The sequence below is a fragment of the Geotrypetes seraphini genome, chromosome 1, assembly GCF_902459505.1.
Source record: "Geotrypetes seraphini chromosome 1, aGeoSer1.1, whole genome shotgun sequence".
NCBI lineage: Eukaryota > Metazoa > Chordata > Amphibia > Gymnophiona > Dermophiidae > Geotrypetes > Geotrypetes seraphini.
Genome location: NC_047084.1, coordinates 500,650,522 through 500,666,871, shown reverse-complemented (window position 1 = coordinate 500,666,871; position 16,350 = coordinate 500,650,522). Strand labels below are relative to the sequence as shown.

At 46.3% G+C, this 16,350-nt stretch overlaps 1 protein-coding gene across 5 annotated transcripts in view; it reads left to right on the top strand.

Moving 5' to 3' along the window:
* Positions 1–16,350, top strand: part of GKAP1 (G kinase anchoring protein 1) — a 148,998-nt gene that overhangs the window by 97,580 nt on the left and 35,068 nt on the right. For all 5 annotated transcript variants that reach the window (XM_033927601.1, XM_033927576.1, XM_033927592.1 and 2 more), the window contains one exon: positions 4,802–4,865. In XM_033927601.1, coding sequence (XP_033783492.1) covers positions 4,802–4,865 — 64 coding nt within the window. The remainder of the gene's footprint in view (positions 1–4,801; positions 4,866–16,350) is intronic.

Sequence of the window (16,350 nt, the reverse complement as noted above, 5' to 3'; positions counted from 1 at the left end):
CTTTCGCTGTTCAATCATCTTTTGGAAAAAAAAAGCCTATCTTTAACCAGTGTTCCTGTTAAATTTTGAACTGAAGCAATTTCTTTATTAATTTGGTCAAATTTTGCAGTAGTCTCAGTTTGAATATTGTGTATAGAAGCAGAGAGGTCATCCAATTTACTTACAATTGTAGAGAGATCACCAGCAGATTTTGTAGCAGCCACTTCTAATTCTGGAGCACCTGCCAAATGCCATCCAATGTCATCTTTGATGATTGGCTGTCCTCCGCTCCTAAACTTGATGAATACTCGGCGCTCGGAGTGGCATCAGGCTCCCCATTGCGTGTGAGCGCTGGATTCGCAAGGACTGCGGCACTCACGCACTCTACGTCCTCTGGCACTGGTTTAGGTGGCAAACGGGTAGCCGGAGGGGAGAGCGAGATTTCAAGTCCCAATGCTCCCTTCAACAGAGTCATCGCTGGGTTCCTACCCCCTTCGATACTGGCCAGAGAGCTAGTAAGAAAGCGATCCAGCGACGCTTGACCTGGCGTGGGGGGTCCACCTGGAGAAAGCCCTTTGCGTTTGGTATGGGGCATTGTCGGAGAAAAAAATCCCCCTTCAAACTTGAAGTATTTCTTATTGAAGTTGCAAGGCGCGACGGAGCTCAACTTACTAGCTGCTATCACACCGCCACCATTTTGTTTCTATCTCGGTTGTCCATCCCATCATTTGTTATGTTAATGTTCTTTGATTTAAAAAAAATAAGAGAGAGTGAACAAGTCACAAACAAAATCTGGTTATCAACCATTACAATGTGGAAAAAATCTTGAACTTTGACACCATTTCCAGGGGCCTCATTGGTCTGGGTTCTGGATACAATCAAGATGAATGATGTACTGTGGAAAAATGTGTTCACAAGCCCAAAAAGAGCACCGTGGCTGCCTCTATAATCATTTTGAGGTTGAAAAAAAAAATCATTTTTGCAGTAGGAGAACCAGAAATTCTCATCTGCACAGAAATTGGCTAACTTTGATAGAATCATCTCTCTGCTTATCTCTATTCCCTTGCACAGAATTCAAAGGTCCAGTCATTAAGAGGGAGCACCATGGGTCCTCCAGTTCAGCCCAAATCTCAGCTGAATCTTCTTCTCCTGCACAGGTCTGAACATAAGGCCGCTTCTAAAGTAGGAAAACAAACTTCTTAGTGCAGGGATATCCAGAGCATATTGTTAAAGCACAAGCAGATCTACACTTCTTCTGCCCCAGCTAACTGTCCTTAAAAGCACAGCAGTGACATTCACCAATCACCTTTAGCATAGTCAGTTTGACTATCCTTCAGAGCCATCCAGCATAGACAGTTGGAATGCCAACACTTAATCTTTACACTGAGTTAAGCAACACAGAGCAAGTGTAATCATCAAGACTGCAATATTGCTTTCTCTAGCAGAGCACTTTTAATCTGAAGAGGTGATGCAATTGATATGACTCATGTGTTACCATATTTCCCCACATATAGGCTGCCGGAAATGCCGATTTAGGTTTTTAAAACTCTTAGATAAGCCGCCCCATGTTACTAGCTGCAGCTTATCTAAGAGTTTTTAAAACCTAAATCGGCCTATATAATGCCTATTTGTGTCACCAGCTTTAACTATTTTCTGGCCAGCTTCCTTCTCCATCGTCATTCCCATACCCTGCAAGCCCTCCTACAATTCGACGATGTCCACTTTGCCATCCTGGTTCTTGCCAGGTAATTGAAGAGGTCGGCATACTTGGAGTCCTGGGCGGGGGCATTCCCTGCGTGCAGTAGGCCTGGCTCAGCAGCACAATGCCACTGGGCAAAAACTGGGGCAGCCTCAGCAGCAGGTCATCCCTAGGTGGCAGAGAAACGTGACAGGTGCAGGTGCGTGAGCGGCCTGCACACTCTCGGAGCCGAGGTATCATCCCCCCATCTTAAATACCTCCTCCATGCTGGCTGCCTCCTCCAAACACGTTGTACAGGGCAGGAGCGATGTTTGCGATCTCAAGCCTCGCCCCACGCCCTTCTTTGATTGGCTACCGTCAGTTCTCACAACGGCAGCCAATCGGGAAGGTCACGGGGTGAGGTTTGAAATCGCACATCACTCCTGCTTTGCACAGCGTGTTTGAAGGAGGCAGGTGCTGCCGTCCAGAAGGTCATTTCCAGTGAGGTATCTATTTAAGAGGGGGATGCTGCATTGCTCCATGTATAGACCGCCCCATTTAAGCAAGCCGCACCCGCTAGGCTGGTTTGTAAAATCTATGTATAGGTCACGGCCTATTTATGGGGAAATATGGTAGTCACAGTGGCTGATGAGTCTTCTTCAGTGTTGCTGCCTTTGCTGGAGCAGTCTTGCAGAAGATACTTGGTGACTTTATCAAAGGCCATGACAAGGATCTTCAGGTATGAAATCTTTGCATAAAGTCATAATGAATCTCAATCCAAAGGAGTTAACCCTGTACAGAGAGACCTATTTTTTCAAAGACCTAATAAACTCTATCATAATTATCTTTGGAGCCTGAGCCACAAGGAGGTTTATTAATTGCAGTCTGCTTTACCAAGGTTTGGGATCTCCCCAAATGATTTTTAATACAACAAAGGGTATTTGACTATATTTTTGGTTCTTGAAATACATAGATCCTTAAAGGTCACAGTGGCAGTCCTAGAACACGATCTCTTCACATATGGCAAGTTTCTGTCACTATTCTGCCTGTCTCCAAAAGTTGGATTTTAAAGTACAAAATATAATCAACTCCTAGATTTATTGAATTACAGGTTTCTCATTTTTCAGTTGTAGTGGAGTCAACTATGAAAAAAAAGCATAAGAGTATAGAGTTCTCTGTAGAGTAGGGTAAGGAAAATGCCAAAAAAAGGAACTGTGAATAGAAGATTTACTTGGACAGGATGGGTAAGAAACTAACTGGAGCCTTAAGGGCATGTAGTAAGGCTCCAGGGTAAGTGGCATAGCGTATAAGAGCAGATCATGGGCAGGCAATAGGAGATAGTTACACACACAACAATCAGGAGCTGCTTTGACGCTATGCCACTTACCCTGGAGCCTTACTACATGCCCTTAAGGCTCCAGTTAGTTTCTTACCCATCAGTAAATCTTCTATTCACAGTTCCTTTTTTTGGCATTTTCCTTACCCAATCAGCACTGAAATACCAAAACATTTGGCAGTCATTTCAGCAGAGAGACTGGTGTTACAGAATTCCACTGCTTCCCTTCCAAGCCAGAAGTTTTATTGTATTTTCAACTATTTCTGAGCTCTGAGAAAGCTGTTTTGTGCTGTGTGAAATGGCATCACCCACTTGTGTGCCTGATCAGTTGTTTTGAGTTATTTTGAGAGGAGTCTGTGTTCCTTATTGTAAATTATTTTTGATGGCCAATTAAGTATAAGTTTCATTGGCAGCTACAAGTCTTCAAATTTCTTGATTTTTTTTTTTTTTAAAGGGTTCACCACTTTCACCTACACTATTCAACATTTACATATCATCCCTAGGGTACTTACTGCAAAAACTAAACCTGAACTACTACATATATGCAGATGACATTTCCATTTTAATCCCAGTGAACAACATAACAAATGAAACCTCAAAATACATTTCTCATATTATGACTGAAATAGAACATGGACAATCAACTTCAAACTGAAACTTAACACAGAAAAAACTAAAATCTTCCTTGCAAGCCCAACGGATAAAATTACCAATACAACGTTATATATAAAAGACCACGATTACCCGATTACCAACACAATAAACATATTGTGAGTCACATGGGACACACACCAGACAATGGTTGAAAACGCAAATATAGTGGCAAAAAAATGTTTCCTGATATTATGGAAATTAAAGACCATCAAAAAATACTTTGACCCATTATCATTCTGATTACTAGTGCAATCACTAGTGCTTTCTACTCTGGACTATTGCAATATTGTTTATATGGGTATACCCAGAAAAACAGTGAGGAAACTTAGAATTATTCAGAACACAGCGGTCTGCTTGATATATGGATTAAAAAAGAATGACCATGTCACCCCCTACTACAAACTACTGCACTGGCTGCCAGTCGAGGCACGAATAATATTCAAGTTCTCCTGCATATGTTTCAAGCTAGTTTGGGGATTAGCTCCTATGTACTTGCTATCACACTTCGTATTCTAGAGCCCTATAAGACAAACCAGAAACAGCTATCTTTTTGCATACCCAAGCATTACCAATTGTAAATACAAAACCTTTCTGGCAGAACTTTCATGTACCAAGCAAACAAACAATAACATTGGCTAGACAACTACATTAATAAAGCTGAACTGACCTACAATGCTTTTAGAAAACTCATAAAAACTACCTTATTCGACAGATATATCACCTAAACAGAATCTCACCGAACACTCTGTTCATTTCACTTTCCCAATATGCCCTCTGAAATCCTAATCGAACAGTATTTGTAATTTCGGGACCTTTCTTCTAATATGTCCCCTCTGAAATTCTAAACAAACTGTATATTGTAATTTTCACTGTTTTTGAAATTCACAACCTTTCTTTAACAGGTCCTCTCAGAAATTCTTAGCAAACAGTATATTTTGAAATTTTGCTTTCTTAAAGTCTCTGTACTCTGTACTTCCAACTGCCTATCTGCATATTGTAAATCGCTGAATGTCCAGCTCTCTTGAATGTAAACCGCCTAGAAGTCGCAAGATTGTGGCGGTATAGAAGAATAAAGTTGTTATTATTATTATTATTATATTATAATTCTGAAGTTTAAAAAACATAAATTGACACTTATCTTTTTTAAATGGTAGACAAAATATAAGGATGTAAAGGCAAGAAATGCACAGTTATTGAAGATGCTACAGGAAGGTGAAAGTAAGTACTTTAGTTACTATATCTATGCCTTAAAAGAGAGTGCTTCATACTTAAGAAAAATTAAAATTTGGAGTGGAAGCTGAAAAGCATTTCTGTTTTTATAAAAGTGGCTCTACAGGGCAGGAGATCTTGACTGTTTTTATAAATGGTTAGCTTGCAACTAAATTATGGAGCCTCTCTCTCCATGTTTTTCTATTTTTGTCATCTTCACACCAAATAGGTTCCTCTCTGGAAACTATTTGGAGCCTGAGTTGACTATGTGAGAGACATAAAGATGTCTTTCTCTGCCTTTATAAAATAAGTATCCAGAAAAGGCCCCAACCGTTCACAGAAACTAATACACACATTTGCACCTTCTTTAACATTGGTGTAAATGCATATGTACTAATGTATTTATTCGCATGTATATTGCAATGCTGCTCCTGCTCCACCCAGGAATGCCTACACTTAGCATGCTTATACGTATCCCATCTTGTTGCTATATAGTTTTATAAAATCTTTTTTTTTGTGATTAAAGCAAAGTTACTCACCTGTAGCACCTGCTCTTTGAGGACCGTAGGACTAGTATTCTCACAGATGGGTGACGTCCTTCAACGGAGCCCTGGTATGGATGCTACCAGTGGTCTCCAGGGCTGCATTCTGCTGACAAAGTTGTACATTGTGGCCCTCAAACAGTTGGCTAAAATCCTGTAAATGCATTAATTTCAATTTTGCCCACTTGATATAGTAACTGCAGACAATGTCTTGCTTGGGTGTGTGGTGTTGTCTCATTTATAGAATTTGCTACTCTTGATCATCCAAAATAAAAATGAGTTTTTAAAATATGTCCTTAATGTGTTGTAGAATCAACATTAGTATTACGTTTAATACCCAATCTGAACAAGCAGGTCAAAGCAGTTTACAAAATTAGTAGTGTTTGTAAGCTTGAAATATTTTGGTAGCTCTTGAAGCTTTCTTGTATTCACACTGTGGCCATTTACATTAAAATGGTTTGAGACCACTCCTATATCTTTAAAAAGCTTTTGATAGGCTTGCACCAGGCATGTGTGAGTTCCTTCTTACCAGCCCATGTCATGTAGGACCTGCAGGCTGATCAAAAGGCATTCAAAAAGAATGAAACTCCTAGAGGGTGTGGCAGGGTACGTGAGAATACTGTCTTGTTTGTCCTCAGAGAATACCTGCTACTAGTGCTGCCCAATTTCTGATTCGAATTGATTCACCGATTCACTTCGGGTGAATCGATGCGAATCGATTTGTATTTTTAAAAAATCAGCCTCGCCAATTCAGGGCCCATCCCTCCTCCCCATCAGTCGGGAAGTCCTGCAGTATCATTTTATAATTAATTATCAAGTATAAACTTGTACAGAAAGTAAAATTTAAGTTTAAGGATACATAACCATGTACATCATATTTAAGTCCAAAATACTAAGAAGCAAGTGAGTAATACGTATCCATGTTTTCAAAAAAAGAAAAAAGCAAGAACTCCATTATATTACTTAAATTTTAAACTCAAGTCCACTTTGAGGATCTAGATGTACAAAGGACAGTTTAAAATAAGAAAGAAAACAAATAATGCTAAGATTGATCTAAGCTGGGCTCAAAGTCCCCCCCCCAAAAAAAACATCCAATCTAGGGCTAGATCTTATCATCCTTTTCTTTTTCCAAGCGAGACAATGACAGGAAGGTCACCAGCTGGGAAGGATCAAAGAAAACAAATTTCTGAGTAGAATATTATACTATGCATTTACATGGGTGACGTAAATAAAAAGTTGCCCCTAAGGCCAACACCCCTGGCTTTAATAATAGAAATTCTTTACGATGCCTCTGGGTTTCTCTGGCGAGATCAGGATACATTTGTATCTGCATTCCTAAGAATATTTTCAGTTTATTTTTAAAGAAGAGTCTCAGTAACCAGTTTTTGTCCGGGGCCAATGCCACTGTTAATAATAGGGTTGCTGGGACTGCCTTTTCAATATTCGAGGATTCCAGTAAAGTGGTCACATCCAAATTTTCCTGCTCAACCTCTTGTTGTTGTTACCGTTGATTAATAGGAAGGTAGTAAACTTGTGTAAATGGTGGTATCATATTTTCAGACAAACCCAAAATTTCCATCATATATCTTTTCAGCATCTCCCGAGGAGTAATCATTAAGACCTTAGGAAAATTTACCAATCTTAGATTATTTCCACGGGAAAAGTTTTCCAAGGACTCTAACTTTCTCCTAAGATTGGTATTATCTTTAATGTTTCATAAATTTTTTTGGACTTAGATGACTCCTGGTTAATGCTGACAAACTCTTTTCTAAGCTCTGTTGTTTCCTTCTTCACATCTTGAATAACTTTATCATGATGTTTTATTTTTTCTTCTATTTGATTTAATTGATGTTTTAACAAATTAGGAATTTTAGCAACCAGGTCCCAGATAGCTTCTAGTGTTACCTCACGGGGTCTCTGGAGATGGAAAGAATAGACTGCAGACGCTTCTCCCACTGGTGAAACTGCCTTTTGAGCACTCTCCTGGATCTGCCCATTCTCCTCTGTTGTCGACTCCTCAGTTTCTTCATACAGACTCTCTTGAAAATGTAGAGAGTCTGGATCCCTGCTCCCTCCATGATTCACAATGGCCTCCAGGGCAGGACAATACTCCCTCTTTGGAGAGTTCCCCCGCCCGCGGGGAGCTGGTAACCTGAGGGCGTGGGGGCGGGGTCCTTGTGTCGGGGCTTAGCGTGGTCTCAAGTCCCCGGGAGATCGCCTCCGTTCTGCCCATTCGGGGCGTCTCTAGCGGGACTGCCTCCGACTGTAGGGAATTTTGCTTGCAACGGATCAGCTCCTCAATATTACCCAGCCCGGGTCCGCCGGAGCTCCGCGAGGCCCCAGCCCTGCTCCGACCTCTCCGTTTGGGCATCTTGTAGAAAATTTTCCCGGCGATCCGAAAGCAAGTGAAGAGCTCACCAACGCATGATGCTCAGCTTAGACAATCAGCGGCCATCTTGATCTCCTCGCTCAGCTTAGACAATCAGCGGCCATCTTGATCCCCCTCCGGCACCCAGTTTAATCAAAGCCTGAAGCTTTTGGAAGGGAAGAACGTCGGCATTTCCAAATGCATGTCTGAATGCCAGGCTTGGATTGGCTAGTTTCAAGGGGTCTCATCATTGGATTGGCTAGTTTCAAGAGGTCTGTTGGGTGGGCCTCATGCCCCACCCAACAGGCTTCAGATTGACAAGTTTGAAGGAGGCTGTGACCTTTCTGGAAGTGTGCCCCGCCCTACTAGGATTGGATTGGTCGGTTTGGGCCGGCATGTTTTGGGCGCATGGATTCTAATGGTACCTGCAAATGCTTGGGGGAAAAAATGGTCCGATGAGAGGCAGCTACACAGTTGCTTAAAAATCTGCAGCTATGGACATTGCGGGAGTATCTGAGCGATGGTACGTGTGTTTCCATTGTTCTTAGAAAAATCTTCCCATTTGATTGGGATTTTGGGTCCTGCTAATAAGGACAAAATGAAAGGAGCTGCAGTAGTAGATTGGATCCCAAGGCTCCATTTTATTAAACCACGATAGCGGTTTTTAGCGCCGGAAGCCGCGCTGAATGCCTCGCGCTGCTCCCAAAGCTCATAGGAACTCTGAGCGTTGGGAGCAGCGCGGCTTCTGGTGCTAAAAACCGCTATCAAGATTTAGATTGTGAACAATTTTTATTGACAGAAAACAGGCGGAACCAAAGGAAAACAGTTGCATACAAAAGACAGCAAACAAAGGTGGGATATCCACTAGAACAACTTAGAATGGTACAAAATCATGTGTCATTTATACCCACCCATAAACCCCAGAAATCTCTTCCAAATCACCCCCCCCCCCATTTACCCTACAAGCAGGGAGAGGGATGCAGTCCCAAAAAGGGAACAAAAGATCACACATGATTTCCCCAGGGTCTGGACTCTGATGACCCCAGGGCAGTTAGTGGGGCTAAACACCCACTCCCCCCCAAAAAACCCCCCACAACCCAGATCCCCCTTCCCACGCCTGCTCCCCACCCCCAGAGCAGAGGGACGTGAAGAACCAGAACCGACATGGGTACACCCAACAATTAAGGTAGGGAATTAAGTAAGAGGTTGCATCCCCTAGGAGACATAGAGCGCAAATATGGGTCCCAAAGAAGCAGAACACAACGCCGATGTTTAAGAGAGATCCCCACCTCCCGCACCTCCCAAAGAACTAACGTATGGAGGTGGGTTCTCCACTGCCAAAATGTCAGGGGTTTTGGAGAAGTCCAATGTTGCAGAATACACTGGCGAGCCAGGAGACACACCTTACAACAGAGCCAACGAGCCTCTCTGGGCAAGGTCCCAAAAGCACCCGGGATGTCCAGCACCACCTGATCAACAGTACCAGCCACAGCACGACCCAAGATGGACCGCTGTCACGGTTTAATAAAAGGGGGCTTGTATTATAATCAGTTTTTACTTAACCCCACTTTTGCTACTTTTTTAAAATGGTGAAGAAAGTTGAATCTTGCTCCTGTGTTCTTAATCTCGCTTGAAATATGTCTCGGCGGTATTTGAATTAAATATTTAGGAGGTATATAATGTATATTATCCCAGGACAAGCAGGCAGCATATTCTTTACGCATGGGTGACGTCACCGACGGAGCCCACGGTACGGACCTTTTTACTAGAAAGTTCTAGTTGGCCGCACCGCGCGTGCGCCTTCCCGCCCGACGGAGGAGAGCGTGGTCCCCAGTTTCTTCGTTTCCGTGGAGCGAAGAAGACGTGCGTTTTTCAACTCCGATTGAAATCCTCTTTTTGCCTTCCCGCTCGCGTTCTTTTTTCGTTTTATTTACCTTCGGGTTCTTTTTTCTTTCATTTCCGAAAAAAAAAAAAAAAAAAAATATTTTCTTTTTGTTTCGTTTTTTGTCTTTGCCCCGGCGGGGCCTGTTGTCACGATCCAGGCCTCGGGGTTTGATTTTGCGGAGGCCGTGTTTCCATTCATGCCCCCGCAGCCCGGTTTTAAGAAGTGCCAGCGGTGTGCACGCCCGATCTCCCTCACTGACCCACACAATTGGTGTTTACAGTGTTTGGGACCGGAGCATCGGGCGGACTCGTGCACCCGCTGTGCCACTCTTAAAAAACGTACTTTGAAGAATCGCCAAATTCAGCAAAGTCTGCTGTTCGGCACCGGCCCGACTATGGACTCGACTTCTTCAACTGCGGCACCATCGAAGTCGGCACCGACCACCTCGACACCGCCTGACATTACATCGGCGCCACCGGCGCCAGGTAAGCCGGCTAAGAAGCCTTCCACCCTTGAGCGCCCTCCCACCTCGGTGGCGACACCGGCTCTTTCGGCTCCACGCCGAACTAAAAAGCGCTCCGCTCCGATATCGGTGAGTGCCTCGTCATCGGCCTCCTCATCGCCGGAGCGTAGAGCGGCACCCATGGAACCAAAGCAGAAAAAAGTGGTTCCGGTGCCACCCTTGGATGACCGCATTGCGGCCATCCTCCAGGATAAGTTGCAGGAACAACTCCAACAGCAACTTAAACAGCTCTTGCCCTCTATCCTGGCACCGCTGCTTTCGGTACCAGACCGGCCCGAGCCCCACACCGTCCAACCGGTATCCACGCCATCGGTACCTATGGACCCCTCCATGCCCATTCTCTCGGCACCGCATATCCATGCCCATGCCGAAGCCGTCGCTCTGACGACATCCGATCCTCCTCGGGACCGAGCGGAACACCGGTCTTCCCGCGAACCTGACCGGCACCGTTCTTCCCGGGACCGAGACAGACACAGGTCTTCATCCCCCGGTACCGTCTCGGTACGCTCAGGCAAGTCTCGGTCTAAAGCTCATCATACCGAGCCTTCCACTCCAGTCTCTCGGCACGCACACACCGATGTCAGAGACCCGGACCTCTGGGAAGAATCTCCCCTCGGTACCGAGGAGGATGCATCGTCGTCGGACGAAGAGCCCTCGGCCCCCGATACCACATCTAAACCTGAGCAATCTTCTTTTTCAAAATTCCTCAGGGAGTTATCGGGGGCCTTATCTTTGCCTCTGGAATCTGACTCCAAGAAATCACAAGCTTTCCTGGAGGCATTAGATTTCGATCAACCTCCTAAGGAGTTCCTGAAGTTACCCGTGCATGACATCCTACGGGAAACTTTTTATAAAAATTGGGAAAACCCATTAACTGTCCCTGGGGCACCCCGTAAACTGGATAGCCTTTACAGGGTTATTCCAATCCCGGGATTTGATAAACCCCAGCTGCCCCATGAATCTCTCCTGGTTGAGTCCACTTTAAAAAAGACTCAAGGCTCCAGTGTATATGCCTCTACCCCTCCTGGCAGGGAGGGCAAAACTATGGACAAGTTTGGCAAGCGGCTCTACCAGAATGCCATGCTTGCCAACAGGGCAAACAATTACTCTTTCCACTTTTCATTCTACCTGAAACATCTGGTAATGCAACTCTCCGCCATGCAAAAGTACATGCCGGAGCACAAGGTTCCACTATTCCAGCAGCACATCTCCAGCCTGCTTCAACTTAGAAAATTTATGGTGCGCTCCATCTATGACTCCTTTGAGCTCACCTCTCGTGCATCTGCCATCGCTGTGGCCATGCGCCGCCTGGCCTGGCTCAGGGTCTCTGATCTGGATGTCAACCATCAGGACCGCCTAGCCAACGCCCCATGTATGGGAGACGAATTGTTCGGAGAGTCTCTGGATACCACCACACAAAAACTCTCCGCCCATGAGACCAGATGGGATACTCTCATTAAACCAAAGAAGAAGGCCCCTCCTGCTCGGCCTTACAAACCACAGTCTTCATACCAGCGCAGGTTCTCCGCTAGGCCGCTTAACCCACCTTCACAGCAACCTAGGCGGGCTCGCCAACCACACAACCAGGCTCGTGCACAGTCTAATCAACCTGCCAAGCCTCTTCCTCCTGCCAAACCTTCTCAGCCCTTTTGACTCCTCTCTCCAGGGCTTAGCCAGTCTTCCACCCTCATTGCCTCTCCCTCAACCAATCGGAGGCAGGCTCCGCATTTTTCTCAGCCGTTGGGAGGTCATCACATCAGACCAGTGGGTCCTCAACATCATCCGCCACGGCTACTCTCTCAACTTCCAGACTCTTCCACCAGACAATCCTCCCGTAGAGTCTGCTTCTCTTTCAACTCAAACCCCCCTCCTCCTGAGGGAGGTCCAATCCCTCCTTCTCCTCAATGCCATCGAAGAAGTACCTCTGGAACAAAGGGGCCGGGGATTCTACTCCCGTTACTTTCTGGTTCCAAAAAAGACAGAAGACCTACGTCCCATTCTCGATCTCAGGGACCTCAACAAATGTCTTGTCAAGGAGAAGTTCAGAATGCTCTCCCTTGCCACGCTTTACCCTCATCTCTCTCAGAACGACTGGCTATGTTCCCTGGACCTCAAAGAGGCCTACACTCACATACCAATCAATCCAGCTTCACGTCGCTACCTAAGATTCCAGGTGCACCATCGCCATTATCAGTACAAAGTACTACCTTTTGGCCTCGCTTCATCACCCAGGGTGTTCACCAAATGCCTCATTGTAGCGGCGGCCTTCCTCAGGTCTCACAACCTCCAGGTGTTTCCCTACTTGGACGATTGGTTGGTGAAAGCACCTACGTCTCCACTTGTGCTACGAGCCACTCATCATACCATCTCTCTCCTCCACCTCCTGGGGTTCGAGATCAACTACCCCAAGTCGCATCTGCTTCCCACGCAGCGCCTTCAGTTCATTGGAGCAGTTCTCGACACCACACTCATGAGGGCGTTTCTCCCCTCCGACCGTCAGCGGAACCTGCTCCGCCTGTGTCGTCAGGTGCTCCTTCATCACTCCATTTCTGCCAGACAGATGATGGTCCTCCTGGGCCACATGGCCTCGACGGTACATGTGCTTCCCCTGGCACGACTCCACCTCAGGACACCTCAATGGACTCTGGCCAACCAATGGTCGCAGACCTCGAATCTTCTTTCTCATCCCATCTCTGTGACATCGTCTCTTCAGCAATCTCTACAATGGTGGTTGAACTCCTCAAATCTTTCCAGGGGCCTTCTTTTTCATCTGCCCCCACATTCCATGACCATCACCACGGATGCCTCCCCTTATGCATGGGGAGCTCACCTGGGAGACCTACGCACCCAAGGTCTTTGGACCCCGCAGGAGCGTCTTCATCACATCAATTTCCTGGAACTACGAGCCATGTTCTATGCTCTCAAGGCCTTCCAGCACCTTCTTTACCCTCAGGTTCTGCTCCTGTGCACGGACAACCAAGTTGCCATGTACTACATCAACAAGCAGGGCGGCACCGGATCTCGCCTCCTTTGTCAGGAGGCTCTTCGCATTTGGACCTGGGCCACGGCCCGCAGTCTCTTCCTCAAGGCTGTCTACATCCAGGGCGAACAGAACTCCCTGGCCGACAATCTCAGCCGCATCCTTCAACCTCATGAGTGGACTTTGGATCCTCCCACGCTCCACTCCATCTTTGCTCGCTGGGGCACTTCGCAGGTGGACCTATTCGCAGCTCCTCACAACCATCAGCTGCCCCAGTTCTGCTCCAGACTCTTCTCTCCTCATCGTCTGGCCCCGGATGCATTTCTTCTCGACTGGACGGATCGGTTCCTCTATGCCTTTCCTCCTCTACCTCTGATGTTGCGGACTTTATCCAAACTCCGCAGGGACGGAGCCACCATGATCCTCATAGCTCCCCGGTGGCCTCGTCAACACTGGTTCTCCCTCCTGCTTCAGCTCAGCTCCAGGGATCCCATTCCTCTACCTGTGTTTCCTACTCTTCTTACACAGCAACATCAGTCTCTACTACATCCCAATCTGTCTTCGCTCCACCTGACAGCTTGGTTTCTCTCGGGCTGACCTCTTCAGGAAATCTGTCTCAGCCTGTCCGTCTCATTTTGGACGCCTCCAGGAAACCGGCCACCCTCCAATGTTACCATCAAAAGTGGACCAGGTTCTCCTCTTGGTGCCTCCGTCATCATCACAATCCCACCTCTTTAGCGGTGGAAACTGTTCTGGACTACTTGCTCTCCCTGTCCAACGCAGGCCTCAAGTCTACCTCTATCAGAGTCCATCTCAGTGCCATCACGGCATTTCATGAACCTGTCTTAGGAAAACCTCTCACGGCTCACCCTCTGGTTTCCCGATTCATGAGGGGCCTCTTCAACATCAAACCACCTCTGAAGCCTCCTCCGGTCGTCTGGGACCTGAATGTGGTTTTATCTGCCCTCATGAAACCTCCCTTTGAGCCGCTTGCCACAACTTCGCTCAAATTTCTGACATGGAAGGTTCTTTTCCTCATTGCCATCACCTCTGCCAGGAGGGTTAGTGAGCTTCATGCACTGGTTGCCGATCCACCGTTCACTATTTTTCACCATGACAAGGTGGTTCTGCGCACCCATCCAAAGTTCCTTCCAAAGGTGGTCTCAGCTTTTCACCTCAACCAGTCCATTGTATTGCCTGTTTTCTTCCCGAAACCTCATTCACATCCCGGAGAACAGGCATTGCACAGCCTTGACTGCAAGCGTGCCCTGGCTTACTATCTTGATCGTACAAGGGCTCACCGCTTGTCCCCTCAGCTCTTCCTGACCTTCGACCCGAATCGTTTGGGTCGACCGGTCTCTAAACGGACGCTATCCAACTGGCTTGCAGCTTGCATCGCGTTCTGTTACGCTCGGGCCGGTCTGTCACTAGACGGTGCTGTCACGGCCCACAGGGTAAGAGCTATGGCCGCTTCTGTTGCTTTCCTCCGTTCCACACCCATTGAGGAAATCTGCAAGGCGGCCACCTGGTCCTCAGTTCACACATTCACTACTCACTACTGTCTGGATGCTTTCTCCAGACGGGATGGGCACTTCGGCCAATCTGTACTTCAGAATTTATTTTCCTAATGGCCAACCATCCCTCCTCCCTCTTTGTTAGCTTGGAGGTCACCCATGCGTAAAGAATATGCTGCCTGCTTGTCCTGGGATAAAGCACAGTTACTTACCGTAACAGGTGTTATCCAGGGACAGCAGGCAGATATTCTTACGTCCCACCCTCCTCCCCGGGTTGGCTTCTTAGCTGGCTTATACTAACTGGGGACCACGCTCTCCTCCGTCGGGCGGGAAGGCACTCGCGCACGCGCGGTGCGGCCAACTAGAACTTTCTAGTAAAAAGGTCCGTACCGTGGGCTCCGTCGGTGACGTCACCCATGCGTAAAGAATATCTGCCTGCTGTCCCTGGATAACACCTGTTACGGTAAGTAACTGTGCTTTCTAATCTTTTAATCAAAACCCCAAAATAACACCTCTCCAAAAATATGTGCTCTTTGAGAAGAAAAAACACACAGGCAAAATGAAGAATTTACATAGAACAACCATACCATAATCTTTGAATATTGTCCTTAGTGTCTACTCAAGATAACTCGAGGGTTTGGTCCCTCCTCACAGAGCAGCATGAACTTCAAGGATATTTGCTAGGATATAATTTCTTCCCGACAGCTCACACAACCAAAATAGAATAAACTGTTCCTTCTTCCCCTTGTTGTTTCTGTAGGGTCTTTTTAATTCTTTCCAAAACACATACAGGGAATGCTGATCATCTATTACATCACTTTATCACATTCGCAAGTTAAGAGCAGAGACTTCTAAATTTCTTCTTATTAAAGAATGAAGGATAGAAATTTTAAGAAATGGCCTATAGTTATCCTAAATCATAAACTGCATTTCCTGGTATCTTATGGAAAATATTTGGACGTACATAAATACGGTAGTTAAGCAACTTATTGTATTTTATCACCTTCGTGAAGAGATTTACTATCACCTTCATGAAGAGATTTACTGAAGTCAGTGTAAAACAGATATAGTTTGACATAAACAGCTTACATTGTGACCAAAAGTAAGTAATACATGAATATTCTTTGTATTCCATTGATCTGTTTCTGTTTTATGCATGTTCTACTGTGCTGAATATTTCTGACTGTATCACATTGGTATTACTGGGATTTAATTTGCTTATAGGGCAAGATGGCCGCGGTGCAGACGCTCTGAGATTGACGCTTCTGACCGCTCCACTCGTTTCTTTTTTTGTTGCTAATCAGCTTGCTGTTTACTTACTTCGGATGCCAAAGAGAAGGGGCAGGAGCGCAGCTGGTGCCTCGCGGCGCTCCGAGGTGCCCTCCTTCGGCAGAGTCGACGAGATGTTGCGGCGGTTGCAGGAGGCAGTCCTTCCTGAGTCGGGAGCAAGCCCGTTGAGAGCACCAGAAGGGGGCGGGACCAGGGTTGTCTCTCCAGGGCTAGAGACTATCTTAAGCCCCGACTCGAGAGCTCCACCTCCGTGTCCCTGGTCAACCAATTCTCCAGGGGTGGAGGAAACCCCGGAGATGGGGGAAGTACTTCCCCATGAGGCAGCAGGGTCATCATGGGAGACTGAGGAGGCAGTACTCTCTGACCAGGGAGTAGCTGCAGAAGAAGCCAGG